At 44.8% G+C, this 18,084-nt stretch overlaps 2 protein-coding genes across 2 annotated transcripts in view; one reads left to right on the forward strand and one right to left on the reverse strand.

The window, feature by feature from the left end:
- Nucleotides 1-6,515: 6,515 nt before the first annotated feature.
- Nucleotides 6,516-10,019, forward strand: T265_08178 (hypothetical protein; the record flags this gene model as incomplete). The annotated part of the gene is made up of 3 exons (XM_009173903.1): nucleotides 6,516-6,974; nucleotides 7,331-7,430; nucleotides 9,850-10,019. The coding sequence occupies 3 exons, from the start codon at nucleotides 6,752-6,754 to the stop codon at nucleotides 9,938-9,940; spliced, it is 414 nt and encodes a 137-aa protein (XP_009172167.1).
- A 3,614-nt stretch (nucleotides 10,020-13,633) lies between these two features.
- T265_08179 (hypothetical protein) overlaps nucleotides 13,634-18,084 on the reverse strand; it is a gene marked incomplete at both ends in the record, with an annotated part of 61,562 nt that continues 57,111 nt past the window's right edge. Inside the window, 2 exons of the mRNA XM_009173904.1 lie at nucleotides 13,634-13,723; nucleotides 17,888-18,070. Of these exons, the coding sequence (XP_009172168.1) occupies nucleotides 13,634-13,723; nucleotides 17,888-18,070 (273 nt within the window). The remainder of the gene's footprint in view (nucleotides 13,724-17,887; nucleotides 18,071-18,084) is intronic.

The raw sequence follows: 18,084 nt of genomic DNA on the forward strand, positions 1-18,084 counted from the left end.
GAAGCTTTTAGATCTTCTCCAGGTTCGTCCCGATTTTGTCTGCAAGTCCTTTGCTTTAATCGTCCTCGATTCGGCGATGCGCGGCCCCGTCATTCATTAGAGCTTTTGTCTTACTGATATAGTTTGGCCTAGACATGATGACTGTTGGGCGCTTGTAGTTAACCGTTAAAATGATGCTCGTGTCGTCATTCTTTAGCCCGTTCATTGCCTCCGTTTGAAAAACAGCTCATCAATGAGAGGCTTGCATTTTCTTAAGCCACCAAACGACATCAACTGCACTTCCTCCTTGAATATGGGGCGAAATGCATCCGTTCTCGCAGCGTGACAGATCAAACACGACTGAATAATCGACAAGCTTGGATAGCTTAAAACAGCAGAAAAGAATCTTCTAACCAACTGTCTGAACTTCAACTCTAAAGACGCATAAGTGTACATAAGTAAAAATCACCAGAATCTACCTTCTTTTTGCAATTCGTTTTAAATAATATCCCTTCTATGATTTTGGCACGCTCCCAACTTCGAACTTGCTGTGCCATATCTCCAGACCGCTCACTAGAGGCGAACGCAAATCATTTCAAGGGTTACCACGGCGTGTTCAGATTTGCGACTTATATGGGGCGTTAGTCTAACTCATCTGCACGTTTCGCTAGTATGTTGCTCGTAGTTTTTTGTCTAGCTGAGCAAAATTATGAGGTCACTTTTGGCCACTGAATCGAATTTCGTAACAGGTTTTCGTGATAAAGCACAAAATTGTAGCGTTCCGAGTTTTTTTACAAGTTAGCTAATATCCACTGAACACCTGTTGCAAAATTATCAGGAAGGGCTGATGCTATTACCACAACCTCGGAAACAATTTATCGTTAGTTTGTCACCTACAAATTGGACCTTCATGGTAAATACCACATTTTCGACTGTATAGTTATACAGTCGCTGAAGGGCCCTTTAGGCACCACTGATTTGTGTCAACAACACTTCCATCACGTGCATGTAAAGACCGTGTAAGTCGCCGGGGATTATACTTTGGAAAAAAGGTTACACCCTAGGCAAAGACGGAGTGCGACTGGAACAAACATTTAAAAACGCTGTTGCAGAGCATATAAGCCAAATTAAAGTTCTATTCATTATTAAATTCCTACGGAGCCTTTTATGAACTCCTCATAGGTCACAAGAATGAAGAATCGAAACGTTGTGGTAATAGTGATATTTCCTTCGGAGGTATGTCATGGCTGTCCTGTGTTTCATGCGACGTGGTTCACCTACCTTGGCGCAGTCTGTTGTATAAAGTTGGTTCATTTGACGTGGCCGTGCTTATATTCTGGTTTTTGCCTGATGTTTGACGTCGTATTTGACCCTGCGTCGGCCGTGGAAAGCATTCTCCATATCCTCGAATCGTTATCTGGCTTCTGTGTGATTGTTGTGGCATCCCTTTCTCCGGCCCCCTTTCTTGACCTTTCTGGATGTCACTGGAGCGATCCGCATGAACCTGGGTTTGTAAACTGAAGGGCTTGGTCCATGGGTAAAACATTGATGGCTTCTGGCAAGATTCACCAAAATGGACTGAAGTGAGGTGGCTGCCAGTGCCGGATTTACGTCGACTGGGTGATTTCATCCTAGCCCCCGCCGGCGTCCTTTTTCGGGTCGGTGTTTGCGTGAGCCTTGAAGTTGTCGCTGCAGTATTATTCTTTGCGACCTTTTCGACGGCAGTGACTGCACCTGTGATTCTGGTAGTGCGTGAATAACGACATTCACGTAACCAGCAGGGTGTGGGTGACTCTTGGAGTTCGTTTAGAATTTGATTGCCTTTTGGAAGTCACTTTGCATACCATATCAGGCTGAGAGAATATGGAATGTCCAACCATCGCAGAATCAGCCTTGAGATTGATATGATGCTGGTATTCGATGGTAATTCCTAAACCTCGTTTAGAATTTGATTGCCTTTTGGAAGTTACTTTGCATACCATATCAGGCTGAGAGAATATGGAATGTCCAACCATCGCAGAATCAGCCTTGAGATTGATATGATGCTGGTATTCGATGGTAAGTTCCTAAACCGTCAAATCTGGATCCTCTTCAATTCCATTCAGTAGCCGGAGCCGATTATCGACTGAAGACCAGCCACAAAAACGAGACACCTGAATTAATCCTCTGATACGGTGTTGAGCTGAAAGTGCTCGCATTCCCTGTTGACCACACCTGCATAAGTGATGAGCTCTTCAGTATCCCTTTCGATAATCTTGAGATGTTGATAACAGATATTGAACAATGAACTTTGCTCGGCGAAAATTTGGGCCGAGATTTAGACAGCATGTGCGAAACCAAGGTCATGAGAGTTTTGGGAGTATAAAATTTGTAAACCGATCATGTTCAGCTGTCCCCAGATTCCGCAGCAAAAGTCGAACTTTCCATTCGTCATCAAACTGAGTGAAATCGGTTTGAAACATGTCCTCATATTTCGAAAGTTCGTCCAGATTCAGCGTCAGAATTGAATTCACTAATCGAGCTGGCGGCAACATCTGTGGAAAATGACATACTACACATCAGATTCAACGAGCCTCGTTTGAGCTTTTTCGAAATACTTCAATTGCTGCTGTAAAATTACTTGGGTTTGCTGTGCCATTGTTGTGACTTGCTGAACGGTAGTGCAACTTTGTGTCGGTCCTTAGCTTCCTGCTTGTTATATCCTGTTTGACAATATATTAGTCAGATACACAAGGTAACCGAACTGGAGAAGACAAACAACTTCGAGGAAGTTATACTAGAAACAAGTGGGTCGTTCCGTGTTATGGAAATTCAACGGAACCAGAATATAAAAGCAGCTAGAGTCCGATGGGATGTCAGTGAGAGGCTGAGATGTAGAAACGTGGTTTCAGTATACAAGGTAAATCGTTAGTAGGATTGATTTGCTCGTTTGGAGGTAGTCCTCCTGACACCTCCCTTTTGAAGTGCTCAATCGTAGGACTGCTGCTGATGGTTGAGTTGTATTGGTATGACATGCCTTCGTATTCGATCGGTCCACCTTCTAGGTGCGCAATTTTTGGAAATTGTTGGTTCATTCATCGGCTCTAGAGATTTTGGCTTTTGAGGTAGCTCAAATGTGTTAAGAAGAATCTCCAGTGGAAGAACAGGGTCGAGTGTATATGTCGCTGGAAGATAGGAAGCCTACATTCACCTCATAGACAGCTCTTCTATCACGGAGCACAATTATGCATTGTGTCCACTTTTCCGCATCACCACGATGGTCTTTCGCTAGCACAGATTGGCCGGGTATAAATATGTTATATCACCGTGATGTCGAATGAACTGAACTGAACTTCCATATTTAGGTTGGCAAATGTGGTGTTGGACGGATGACGTCAACTGGTAAGTGGATCTTTCGGTTCATAAGTACCTCCGCCGGGAACCTACCATGTGGAGCGTTAACATTTGGTGTCACTCTGTAACTCAGCAGAAATGTCTCGATAATTTCCGGTGTGGTCCCCTCCCTTTCGAGTTTTAGGAGTGCGCGTTTGAAAGTGCCCACAAATCTTTCCACTTGGCCATTTGATTATGGATGGAACGGTGATCGCACGTGTTGTATGCTATTTTCTTGACAGAAATCGGAAAATTTAGCGGAAGTAAGTGCACTGCCGTCGTCAGAAACAATGATATTTGGAACTCCAAACTGGCTAAACACATGTTATAGTTTTGAAATGGTAGCACAAGCAGTAATATGGTTCATGTTAAACACTTCTGGCCATTAGCTATAAGCATCTACTAGGATGAGGTACTGTTGGCCGCTGATTGGTCCCTCAAAATCAACATGAAGTCGTGACCATGAAGTTTCTGTGACAGGCCATGAACATAATTATGTTTTTCGAGGGGATTTTGCAGATAGTTGGCATTTTGAGAACTTGCATACAAGCTCTTCTAACTGCTTATCTATGCCCGGCCAGTAGACAACTACCTATTGGTTGTTGATCAGGTGGCTGTTGATCTGTTCGCCGAGCTTGGCATTTGGCTTGCAAACGTTTCGTCAACACAATTGATACGCACTGATGATGTCTCCTCGTATGGTGACGAAACGTTTGCAAGCAACCAACAAACTCACCCGAGCTACCAATATTTACAACAAATTACCAGACAACTACCTGTTAGCGCCTTCATGCGGTTAATACCGGAATGTCCATAATGAAATTGTTTAAGGACATCACTTTGTAATTCCGGAGGCACAATTACTCGTTCTGCGAAGAGTGTGCAACCATCAATCTCGGAAGGTGAGGATCGACGTTGGTAGAACAGTTGAAGTTCCTTATCGGAACATACTGCAGGCCGGTATGTACGGTGAAAATGGAGTACATTTTGAAGTAACGGATCACGAGCGGTGGGATCGCGAACCATGGTAGAAGTAACTGGAAGTTCGCGGATTGTAGTAGCAAGCACTGCGTTAACTTCTGGTTCCACCTTTATTGCGGCAACAACAGCATCCTCGGGTTGTTGACGCTGAGAATCCATGAGTCTTGATAATGCATCAGCTTGGCCAACAGCATCAGCCGACTAGTACTTGATGAAGAAGTCGTAGCCCAGAAACGTTGTAGCCCAACGTTGCAAACGGTTGGCTGTTTAAACAGATGCTTTTCTTAGATCCGAAAACGGCGAGAAGAGGCTAATGGTCAATGGTGAGCGTAAAATGACGTCCATAGAGCATTTTGTGGAACTTCTTGATGACAAAGATTATCGCCAAAGCCTCTTTTTCAATCTAACCATAATTGCGCTCGGTAATTGTTAGTGATCTAGCTGCGTGGGTGATTGCTTTTTCGTTTCCGTCGGGAAAAACGTGAGAGGTGACAGCTCCAATACGATAGTTAGATGCATCTAAGAGAACAGCAATATCCAGGGCCGGACTGTAATGTGTGAGTAGCAGGTCAGATCTGAGAAGTGACTTTACTTTGTCAACAGCGGACTTGCACTGATGTGACCAGTCCCAAGGCACATCCTTTTTTAAAAGATGATTTAGTGGTTCACAGACACAATACATGTCTGGCAAAAATGAACTGTAATGGCTTACTAAACCGAGAAAGGAGCGCAATGTTACTAAATTCGTCGGTGCTGACATTTGTATGGCAGAAATATTTTTCGGCTTTGGGTAACGACCATGTCAAAAATAAATCCAAGATATTTGATAGAAGTGAGAAAAATGCACATTCTTCTGCACGTAGACGAAAACCATATTGTTGAACTCGTTCGAGTACACAGTGCAAAAGTTCTTGACTAGAACCTGTAAGAATGATGTCACCCAAATAAGTAGCAACTCCTGATAACCCGTTTAGCATGACATCCATTGTTTGTTGAAATATTGCTGGTGCAGATTTTACCCCAAATGGCAGACGGTTAAATTGAAACAAAGCGTGATGTGTGTTGATTGTCAATTCTTTGGAGTCATCAGAGACTTCTATTTGAAGGTAAGCCTCAGCGAGATTCAGCTTTGCGAAACATCTTCCACCATTGAGGTTGGTGAGCAAATCTTCTGGTACCGGCAATGGATATTGGTGAGAGTCTAACACAGCGTTTAATCCAGTGGAATAATCAGCACGCACGCGCACCTTGTCATTTGCTTTTTTGATGACAACAATCAGAGTTGCCCATTGTGAATAGTTTACTGGCTGGATAACTCCGGATTCATGGAAACGAAAAAGTTCATTCCCCACAGTTGCGAGAGCGGGGTGGGACGCTTCGGTGTGAAAGTCGGTGTGGAATCAGGTGGGAGTTTGAGGCTTGTCTTGGTTTTGGTACAGCATCCAAGGCCACTGGGAGACATCTTTGAGTTTTGTCTTCAGTGTGTTAGTAAGGTGTTCTGCAACGTCCGAGGAAGATGAAAATTTCAGAGTACTGCACACTGCCACTTAGTTGCGGGAATCCGGCATGGTCCGAGCGCTCAAGGAGTAACACATTGCTGTCTCACTTCTAATGCAGCTTTGCACATCAGGTGCCTTTTAAGCAGTACGAGACTCTGGTTTTAAAAGTATTTCGAACGTATTCAATCATGTGCCACGGGTCACGGTCAACAGTTGGAATGTGCAGTTTTTAGGGCTGACCGAACGTGCAACACAGCTTCTACTGTTGCCTTGGCTGAGCATTGGTTGTGGTAACCTTAGTAATCTTTCCATGTACCTTTCCGGCTTTCGTCGGTATCAAAGTTTTTGCCTAGTAGCACATGCGTTGGAACGAAACTGGATTAAAACGTGGTTTTAGCCTGATGCTATTGAAATTGAAGTAAATTACTAATAGTGGCCTCTGAAAACATCACCCGTTCTTCGTGTCATCACCGACAACACTGTCTCGTATTTCAAGTGTGTTGGGTTTTCTTATTGATCCGTCTTTTGCGCGTTGTTGCTTCCGACTGGTATTTCCGTTGTCAGATGGCTTTCAGTTTGACGAGTGTAGCTGAAAGTTTGATGTCCTTTTGATTGGATTCTATCGGAATAACTTTCTGCTGGTTTGCGAAACCCTGATCTTTAATAACTACTGTCTTCTACTTCAGCCACCATAATGTCCTGTTCAGATATCCAGCGCTTTCTCTACCGTATGCTACTGGTGTCAATTCTCCGATTCCATCACCTGTTGCTTTTGATTGTTCAGCTGGCTCGCTGTCTGTGGTTTGGATTAAGACTGCCAAACACGAGTCACTTCAAACGAACAGAAATGGATGCAACTCAGAACTTGAGGATTCCCAGTCACATCTCTCTTGTGATATTTGAAGATGCGATTTCTTTGAATGCTATGTTTAACATGCTCTTGTGGTCCAAAGATTTGGGAATTTCCGTGGTTTCCATATGTGACTATAAAGGTACTGATAGTTTGTGTATCCTCATTCCATTCAGGTAATGTGTTGTCGCGCAAGTCAGAGCTTGTTGACCGATTAAGTAAACTGACGAATGTGGCAGGCGTCGAAAAGCTCTCTGGCTCATTGTACCGTTATACTTTTGAAAGTGACAATGGTTAGTCCTTTCGTTTCCATACAGACTACAACCAACAGAAGCCACGCGTACGCAGCTTTTGGTTCATTTTACATGGCATACGATGGGGCGTTACTGCAACTTGTGATGTTATGAAATCAATCTGTTCAGCACAAAATCGTATATCCGTCCGGACAATGGATAAGGCTATGCATGGTTGGTCCAGAAGCCACGCGTACGCAGCTGTTGGTTCATTTACATGGCATACGATGGGGCGTTACTGCAACTTGTGATGTTATGAAATCAATCTGTTCAGCACAAAATCGTATATCCGTCCGGACAATGGATAAGGCTATGCATGGTTGGTCTTTCTTTGTGGTAGACAACTACGTTTTTAGAAACCACGAAACTGCCAGACGTTGAGCTGACGATCCAATTTGGTACTTATACCTGTTTAGCCGGCATATTCCCATGGCAAAGTCGGTTCTCAGAGTTCTTGTAAGTCGATGTTCTATTTTGTAGTGCGTTACGGTTGATGGTTTACACTTGTCGTATCCGATATCTTAGCGGTGAATAGTACCATACGTGTTTGTGTTAAACCGCTCCCGTGCATTCTGTGTTTTCAAAAGTGTTTTCGTGCTTCTATTCAGCTGTTTCAATGTATCGAGCAAGCTCACTCTGCACACGTTTGTCTTTTCTGCATACACACGTGAATCACCTGATGACAATGGGATCTGTGTCGCCCAGCGCTTTCAGGGTTATTTCGTTTCCAAATCGATAGTACTCCAGTTTACGGGTTAATGCAGATATTAAACGAAATCCGTTTAGTTGGAATTATGCTCTTGTAATGGCGTCAGCGTGTTAGTAACGAGGTGACTAGAAAACGGGCATTTGGTTGTGCGGCACGTACTTCAATCGGGGACAACATCCGGCGTCACCGACTGCGATGGCTCGGTCATGTGCTACGCATGCCGAAACATCGTCTACGGAGACGAGTGTCGTTCTCCGTGCCTCCTCCAGAATGGCGCAAATCGCGAGGTGAACAACGCATGTCTGGGAGGAAGGGTATGAGAGAGATCACGAAGAGTTTGGGTGTTTTTGGTGTTGTTCGGCTTCCAGGATGGGGTACTCGTGTGCCTGTGCTTGGGTGGAGACGTTGCAAGAAATGGCGGCTAATCGATTTCAATGGCATTCTTGCTGTCAGTTTCCTTCCAGATTGTCTGATTGGGCGCTTAGAGGTGTAGGCACCTCAAAATGCTTGACATAGGCCAGCACTAGGTCCCCTCCCTCATCCGCTCTTTTTATCTTCTCTTCACTGTAGGGCTTTTAATATACATANGATGTTGCTGTCTTTGATGATGTTCTTGCGACAGCCTCTCACATTAACCTGTTTCGTTGTTGTGGGTGAGAATATTCAGTTGAGTAGATTGGACAAATTATTAGAAGCACTGTAGGTGTACACACTTGGTTTTTCCGTTTGATGACGGGAGGCGAAAATAGTCGGCCGTTTTCCTGTTGAGATGATCCCATGATTAGGGAGATAAGACTAAATGTGGACTATGTGTAACTGTTTGGTTTGTACGGTTCCTTGACGTTTCACTGACCATTTTTCCCACGGATGTATCAGCCTCTTCATCTCAATGACTGCTGTGTTAAGTGCACCCCTCAGTACACGCCATTTGGCAGAAATCACCATATTCATGCCTTCTCACCCAGACTGATTGGTTAGCAGCCTTATGCAAATGCTGGCAACGATCACTCGTAGAAATTCAGAACTTAGGGTTCAACCAAAACCACCAATAATATCCGATAACTTTCAGGTCTTTTTTGTGCACTAGCTGCTGAATGAGATGACACTGAACGGGTCGAGGTCTTTTGTGGGTAATGTCAAGATAGTAGTCTGTTTCCCGAACACCATGTTTTTTCTGGTTGAGGGAGCTGTCGCCGCGCTAGCTCAGTATACATTTCGCCAAAAAAGCTCATGGGATGTTGACCGTCCCTACGCACACGTAAGCCGTTTTTACGAGGATTCGAGCTGATACCTGCCCGTTTTCTTTGTCTGGACGCTTCGCTGGGTAATTTCTGTGGCCCTACAGTCCATTGGGTGCATCGGTACGGTCCGCAATGTAAGCCAGTTGATCGGTCTTACCCAGGTTGCTGCAATATTCTCGTCGTGCAGCCTAACCATATTTTTTCCTTTAAGATCATATATCAAAACATCCCGCCAGTCCCATGTGAAATAGCTCAGTTTTATGTATAAACGCTCTGCTCATTGATCCACTGGTTAATGTATCGCGCTGGACTACTCTGGCTAGTTTCATGGCCGAATCAAGTTGATTGGCTCCGAGCATTCTGATTAAATAGCAGTTATCTCGAATGCTACCATGCCCGGTTTTAAGGCTCGTGGGTTGCGTTTTATGGTTAGTCGTCCACTGGAACCTGCGAAGATCTAAATGACCAGTGTACTTAGCGGCAGTCAACTCAATTCATCATGGCTTTTACGCACAAGGATGCAGATGGTTACATTAGGACACACTTCATCCGTGTGGTGTGTGGCAAGGCCAGAAGCTTCACCGCATCCTGGTTCGTGATTTCCAGTTCGCGGAATAATGATCCTTCTTTGGCATACTCTACTTGCGCATTGTCCAGCGTGATAAGGCGGCAAGCATACGATGAACTAAGAGATGGTTTCAAATCAACGAACGTCAGACGTCTATTAACGTGTACACTTGCGGTTACCTGCTTAAATGTATATTTTGACAGATGTTATCTGTCGCGAGGGTGATTGTCGCAACTCTGCTGTGCCTATCCTCAAGTTGTGAATAAGGACGTCATTTGCAAATTGACAGGCGTCTTTCAAGTTCACCACAATATTTCATAATTTTGCATTTTTCCGTTTTATTCATCTACAATTCAGGAACGTGTCTTCACACTGGGATATCCAATCGCATGAATTTCGCGCTCTGTTCTGTCGTTTCCGGAACATCAAGCAACGCTGGGGTCGTTGAGAACTACTTGAGTCATTTTACTCGCACTTGTTTTCTTTGTCTTCGTGGTTTCTAATGCTTCAGTACACCTGTATCAGAGAACCGTGAATTCTTGATACAAGAAACAAATGACTAGGGGAAGATGATCAACATAAAATATATTGAAGACTGATTATGATTGGTTCGAGACGTTCAAACCAGCTTTCTCCATCAGTGCTCATGCATAACTCTGTCATAATCCCAATAATTGTCCCATGGTCTGTACTTTAGTGTTCCAGACCGTCAGCGACGAAGGTAACACGATGTGCAGTTCCATAAAGGCGTGCTGTCACTACCACCTTGAACTCCTATTGGTCTATCATGACTAAGTGGATGTAACTGATCATGGATCCTTTCATTCCACTGTTTCTGTGCATAGACGCATGGGGGAAAGATCAATCTTTAATATTCGCGTATCTGATTCGAATAGTTGACGAATGTTTTCTATATTTCTAAACGGTGTCAAGGATGACGGGTAATGGGCACCCAGCAAAACGAAAAAAATAGGCTCCCACCCGTTTCAACTGCACATTACGGTCTCCTTAAGCTAAAAACCAATTTGGGGTCCGCGCAAACTATGTTCGTAAATTGGAGTACGTTGCTAAACGAGAAGTCCTTGATGACAACTTCAGTAGCATTTCCGCCCCAAATTTCCTCCTTGAGTCCGAGATTCCGCTCTATTTACAGACGATATCTTAGATCCGTAAATGTACACACGCTTTTTCAATGTACCCCACACTAGTGATGATTTTGTTTGATAACATGGACCAAGTCAGGTCTTATCACCACTTGTCTACACGTTAGACCGTGGGCCTTTCGAACACGATTTGGCCAAATTAAGTCAAGTACGTATGACAAGAAACTCGGAAAACCTAAGTAGAAGGTACCGTTGAACGGCTGAAAGGTTCAGGAACGGGGCTCCGCTGTAATTTTGAATCGCCAGTAAAAAGTATGACCGATCTCAAGGCTTTTGCTGATGGTATAGTATGGGAATAGTACTCCACGGTCGTGGGACATCGTTCCTAGTGACATTATAGCCGTTCTCTTTGAAGAGTTTGGATTTCATCAAGCCCACAACGCACCGTAAACACAACCATACTAGAGGATATCAGAGTAATACTCGTATCTAGTTCTAGCAAACGTAACATTATAGACAGGTTTAGGATTTTTCAGAAATCCCTCTGGTCAAGCTGCATGCCCAACAACGAACCGGTAACATAAATCAGCGGAGAACTAGACGAGTGAACAGCAAAGGTCAACCAACCGGCAGAGCCATGGCGTGCTCTAAGGGCGTTCTACATTCTTTGTCCGCTCATTTCGTGAATGTCTTGTTTTACTTGCAATCAGCACCGCACTCGCTCTTTACACTGGCAATATCCAGTTTCATCCCTGACAAAATAGTATAGCAACCCCCGAATGAATTCCTCTCTATATCAGTTGGTGTATACTCCAACTATACTGAGAAAGGCTACAGAAGTAAGAAACAAGCCGTATGGATCTTAAGAGAACGTTTCCAAGAGTGATTTCGGCCTCAACCGAATGTGCACGCTGTCCAGCGAAAGTGCTGCATACGTGTACATACGACAGGCTCGATCCTACGGTTAAACTTCCATGAGTTAGAATCATGTTACTTCGCTGACTATAGCATACCCTTAGTGGTATGTAGGCGACATGATCTGACAACGAAAAGCGAAGACAGTGGCTATCACAATGAGCCGCACGGAGCCTTCAGCATTCGCTGACCCAGGTGGTTCACAATCCCCACAGTGATGCACTGAGTTGAGTTCCCTGTGAGCCATGTCATGCTACCGGTCCCAATGTTGGCTAGGGTACATGCGGATTTTGGGTGACCGCATGCCACAAACATGCCGTTTAGATCCTATCCAACATTCAGCTATATTTTATCGGTTCTGATCAAAGACGGGGTTGTTCCAATTAGAGGTTTTTGCAAAAAGGTATCATCTTTCACTTACTTTTTCAGCAGAAAATATTTCCCACACGATTGTTCAGTGGGTAATTTCAGTAGTAAAAACAACAGAAGTGTGCGCTAAGGAGTTTGCACAGGATTGTCACAGCAGTGTATAAAGACGGATAGTGAAAGATGCAGCGTTCGACTATTGATGTTGCTGGTGTTTCACATCCTGCGTTGACATAGGTGTTGAAAATGAGGATCAGGTTGCTTCTTAGAACGACGAATGAGATAAGACTACAAAATGTTGGGCAGCATAATGTCCATAGCTTGCTCTTTCGACAACCCTATTAACTGGATTGGTTGTCTGGGTTCATTAAGTGGCTCGGAGATGAATGCTATGTGAAAGCTCTAACATGATGTGGCTTTAAAAGTAACAGGGCACCTCGGAGTCGCTCGAGTTTTCCAGCGATTATTCCGGGTAGGTCTGGTCCCTATGAAATTCTTACTGGCTTAGCCGCTCACCCTTGGTGGGCCGTTCGTTAATCTCCTTTCAACTAATGTTGCAGAACTTGGATACTGGCTTGGGAGACGGATAAATGCTGTTAGAAACTCATGGAAAATCATTGGCTCGAATGTGTAAAGCGCTGGGAAAAGAAGATCAAGATGGCGGTTGCCCACAGCTGGAGATGCTAAGCACTGAATTAAACAGATTAAGATCTGCCGTGTGGGAATATAATTAAGCAGTGGGCATGGGAACTGAATTTTAAAACCTGACTACCCAAGGAGGGGTATGAATTTCGCATGCTGAATATGACACCTAGTGGTCAAATACAGTCATCCTTATTCGAAGGCGACTGTCCTCCGGAGAATCCATGGCTTTTCAGAGTTCGGCGTCGTCAGCAAATGTTGTTTCGAGACGAATATGCAAAGCATGGTGCTAATATATGTTGGCAATGGATGAAGACTGACCCTTGTGGCACGGCGTATCTCACTTTAGTTGACTGCGACAGTTTGCCGACTCCAGACCTTCAAGGATAGGAAGTTTCTAATCCATACTGCCAACTACCCACATATATCAGAGGTTCTGGTGGGAAAATACGATGGTCCACATGATCGAACGCCTTCAACACATTCAGGTAAATGGAATTTGCTCCTGATTTAGCATGTACCATTTCGGTCCAGTAACTCCTAGTTGCTGGCAGGTCGAATGTGCGGGAGAGTTACTTCGAAGATGGTGTTTGTTGGAGACAATCCATCGTTTTGTTGGCCTTTGTATATGACTGGCAAGAAGCTACAGATGGTTGGTTGGATCTGCTATGTTACCGGACAACTATGAGGAAACAGAATTTCCTGCCAGACCGCGCTGAATGAAGTAACCTACAGGGTCAAGTTTTTGTTACCGGACAACTATGAGGAAACAGAATTTCCTGCCAGACCGCGCTGAATGAAGTAACCTACAGGCTCGGTCAAGTTTTTTGCCAGTGCTTTCACAGTACTGGAACGCAAATCAAGGGGACACTTCAGATAGCTTTTCCTGTCTCTCAGGTGGCAATTGCTTGGGAATGCTGCGCTTGATGCAGCTTTAAGGGAACTTTGAAGTCTGAACCAACTAATTGTAATGCTACTTTACATCTGCTCTCAGTGTCTGTCCATTTAGTGTAGCTACAGCCTGCAGTCGATACGGTCCGTTGGTTTCTGTCCGGAAGCCAGCCGTCCCTAATAACCGAACATCGCATCATCTGGGTGGATGTGTCACGTGCAGGCTACGGACCAAACGAAGTCATGACCTGAGTGGTCAGAATGCCAGCCAATCTGGATCGAGCATCTTGAGCCCGACGCTTCTCGCCCCGATACTGAAATAATAGCACGACCTTGTGGAACATTCTGTAGGTACCCTATAAATACAGTTGCAATAATCTTCCTGTCTCCGTGAAGAGCTGTTTGAAGCCACCGTGCCTTTTAATACACTATAGTGGGTGGAGCAGGAAGCGAAGGAACCGATAGAGTTGCACTACCGTTCAGCAAGACAACAACTCGCGCATTTCTTACAAAACCGATCTGAAACTCTCCGTTGATAGCTGGATTTCCCTTCCATACTAACAAACAGCCAAACAGCCTCATTTAGCTCTTCGCTTTCCAGTGCTGCTTACGATCTATTGTTTCCTGGTAGAGTGGGCTGAATTCGTTCCAGTGAAAGGTGATTGTCGACATCTACCTACGACAGCATCTCGGAGAGCGAAATTTCACTCGCAGTAAGGCCTTCGAGATAGCTAGGCTCTGGTCACAGCAATTAGGTCCTCTGAACTGGCGCTCTGTGTAATTCGAACATCTAGGAGCTTACTCAATAGATGGTCCGACATTAGAAGGTTATGGTTGCTTATCGCGATTGCGTTTCGGTCGGCTGTAGCATGTATTTAGGTTCGGATTAGCGCGGATCGTTTATGAAGAATATCCATCAGGGAGACCCGGATAAAGTCGGTGAAATCACGGAAGTTTGCATGCGTGTTATCAGCGATGACTTCCTACGGTATTCGCACCAGCTGTCAAGTACAGTGGCAGTTACAGATTCCGACCAAAAAGTACGTTTGTAAACTAGCGGTCTTCGTAGTTTGGAGAAGTGCGAAGGCGTTTAAGTGCAATGATGGCAATTAAGCCAATGTCCTAAGGCTTTTTCAGCCATCACGACAACCAAACCCTGGAATACCATGTACCATACCATGGGGCAAGTTGAGCTAAGTGGTTAGAGCGCGAATTTACTGACCGGAAGGTCCGTGGTTCGAACCCGACCTCGGCCTCTCGACTTCACCTGTCTAGACTTGGGCGACTTGGCAGTACCCCAGCCCTCGTGCCTCCGTGTGGCACGGCAGCTAGGTACCGAAAGGGTGCTACAGCTGAACGATACCATGTACAAGTTTCATCTTTTTGTCTGTAAGTCGCTGGCCTTCCCTTCACTCCGTGAAGGAGTATCTCAAAACTGGGAAACTGACAAGAGAATGGACTCAACGTTCCCATTGTTAAAGAGGCCTTCTCGTCCCGCAAGCGATAACTAATAACAAATGACGGGTTAATTGTACAGGAACGCCAAAGGGAAGCAACATTAAAAACCTGTCTAGCGCTAGATGCTACATAAAGGATGCGAAAGTTCACAATCCACCTCCGTACATATAGAGTACTCACCGCCTCCACTGCAAACAGGAAAACGTCTACCTCGGTCATGACAGATGGGTGGATAGCCTAATACTGTCATGCATTACCACGCCGTCAAACCAGAAACGACGTTTTGTAGGGGCAAACGTGTGCGGATCAAATCATAGTGAATAGGATAAGTAAAAGCTGTATGGAACGTTAGCAGACCTACTAACGTACTAGCCTCAAAGGGAAGCCTTGTGGGTGAGATCTGATGTCACTGCGTCATCCAGCTGGCTAACGCCAATCGCTTCGATTCTCCGGAATGTTCATTCCGAATCGGGGAGAGATTTGGAAACAGGCCTACCGCACATTCCAATGAAAAGAACAACAGTGAATGAACTATTGTTTATACATAGTAGGTTACCCATAGGACCGACCTACGGATCATTCCCACAGGAAACCAAATATTTGTGAGAATTGTGTACGATCTACAATCTCACCACGCAGACGTGTAAGGAAAAATGTTCGGCCTATCTTTTGAGGTCCCGTTAAGTCGTTGTCCGCCAAAATCCCGACCCGTACGGTCTGGCTACGTTCCGGAGTGTCTGCGTAGTCAGTTGCCGGGATAAGATTGTCCAAATGAACCAGAGTGTTGTTCCGTCTTCCCCAAAAGGTCAAGTGACCGATACGAATAAGGCCGGTGTGTTTGTGAATACTGATCTGAATTGGGACGTAGAAACGGATAAAAACAGTTACATCGAAGACTCAGTAAAAGTATGGTAAGTAAAAGGTATGGGTGAAGACAGATTTTTAGCTATGAATCAGGGCGTGGATGTGGTAAAAAAAATGATCGAATGAATGCACCCCCATGCCAAAAAATGCACCGCATTCTTCGTGTTATGGTTATACAGCAGTGGAGCACCAGCGTTTTACCCTAGTGTTGTTGTCAATAGTGATAATGGAGGTATTGTCGAAGACAAAAGTCAGATAAGATGAGTATCGTAAAGCGAACAACAGTTTCTCGCCGCCTGTGATGTGCAAATGGACCAGATACATGCATTTAGACCAAGCAGCTACCTTTGAGTAGGGTAGCTCTACTTCAGATACAAACGGTAGGTAGCAGGCCTGCCATATGAACACCGGTCTGCCATCGACAAGTGACATACAATTGCAGAAGTATTCCTGCATCAGACTTTTGGCTCTCATGCGGTTTATTGCGCGAAACCTGACCAGTGGAAGCTGGTAGAGCTCCACATTGTACATTACATTCATCCGGAGCATTCTCTCCTTAAAAACGCTCAACCAATGGGGTTGTCTGTTGGACCGTTGCAGATTGCTAATCTCTACGAGAAGTCCTATACTGTACGTGGTCAGACAATCGTATGGAGTACGGGAACTTGAGTTAAACCATCATTAGAAGAGACCATCGCTAATCCCTAATGGTATCACACAACCCAAAGTAATGTTGTCCATTCAAAACAGAAATACCGTTTTCATTGTGTTGTATCGTGGGTGGCCGTCTTTTTGTTACGCCTGCACTGAGCCTGCCAGACTACGCGATAAGGAGAAGACAGAGAACTCGGGACACAGCTGTATTGTCAGGATAAAACATACAGAGCTTCTGTGTAAGTATATGGTCGTTCACTTGTTCGTTCTGTACAGCCAATGGCGGTGTTCCGGTCGTGAACAATTTCATCCCACTCCACTGGTTTTATGTTGCTAAGCCGTGTTTGGTGAGCTCCGCCAACGCACCTGCTATCCGTACGGATGGTGACCTTGGGGATGCGTCACTCTCTGCACATGTGCTTTTTCTCATGTCTGGGCGCGTCCTGACCCTTCCCCCTTTTGGAGATGGATCGTAGGTTCTCAACCTGGGATTTACCTGCAACCGCCTTCACTAGAATTCTTCGTCGTCCAGTTCTCCTTTGCAACGGAGATAGGTTGAAGTCAATGTTAGATTCTGTTGACTTATTTTTCGGTTGCGTCTCGAACGTTTCGAGGAGGATGTCTAACGGTAGATTCGTTTTTTTTCTCTTGTATTATATCGAGTCGTATGCAATGTCGAATTTGATTAGCATGCCTAATCCACACCGTTCCGCCAACATCTACTTCATAGACGACGTTCTCTCTTCGTCGCAGTATAACTCCCAAACTCCAGTTATTCGCTGAGTAGTCTCTGACAAGGACGGAGTCTTCACGGTTAAAAATACGTCCAGAGCGACATTTGCCGTTGAATTTTCCTGGTTGGTTTTCATCGCTGGCTTATCTGGCTTTTCGGGGGCGCAATGCATCAAACAATGTTTTCACTTTCCTCCCAAACATAGCTTCGGCTGGAGACTTCCCAATTGGCGCACTTGGGTTTGGTGTCGTCCGGTAGTTGGTTAAGAAAGCATGAATGACGTCGTCCATTGTTCCCTCACCTCGAGATTTCAACACAAATTGGGCAGTGTTTCATGGAGCATAGGATAAAGCATTTTTCCACTACCATTTTGAAAGGACCATGTTGAGCAGCATTATGAAGTACAATAGAGTTGAATTAGTGCAATCACGTTACTTGGTTGCATTGCTAAGGACACTTTGTGGGCGTTTGATCTTTGAACTTGATTTGAGCCCATGACGTAGTAGAAAAACCGAAGGAAAACTGAAGGAACGGGCGAGGTTAAGTAGCTGTTGAGCTGTACGCAAAACATCTTACAGTGCGAATGCGGCCCTAGTTGATCGAAAAACTACGAAAGGCATCGATAACCAGGAAAAGTTCGATGGATAGACAATCTGAAGAAAAGCGGCTACGTGTACTTCAGAATCGCGGTCGTCGCACCGGAAGTAGGAAGCATAGCCGTGTAAAATTAGACGACAAAGAGAATTGAAAAGAGACGCATCGGACTTACCACTCCAATGAGCTTTGTGGAATAGTAGCTGAATGCGGCCAAAGTGCACAGTGAGAAGATTGTTGAACCGACGAAAAAGTAGGTGAATCCACTGGATACATAGCTGTACTGAGCAGCAAAGATGATGGGTGGAGTGCCGACCAACAACACAGTTGTTAGCAAAAACTTGAGACGTGAGGCGGCCTGGTATTCACAAA

This window comes from Opisthorchis viverrini (genome assembly GCF_000715545.1).
Source record: "Opisthorchis viverrini unplaced genomic scaffold opera_v5_211, whole genome shotgun sequence".
Lineage (NCBI taxonomy): Eukaryota > Metazoa > Platyhelminthes > Trematoda > Opisthorchiida > Opisthorchiidae > Opisthorchis > Opisthorchis viverrini.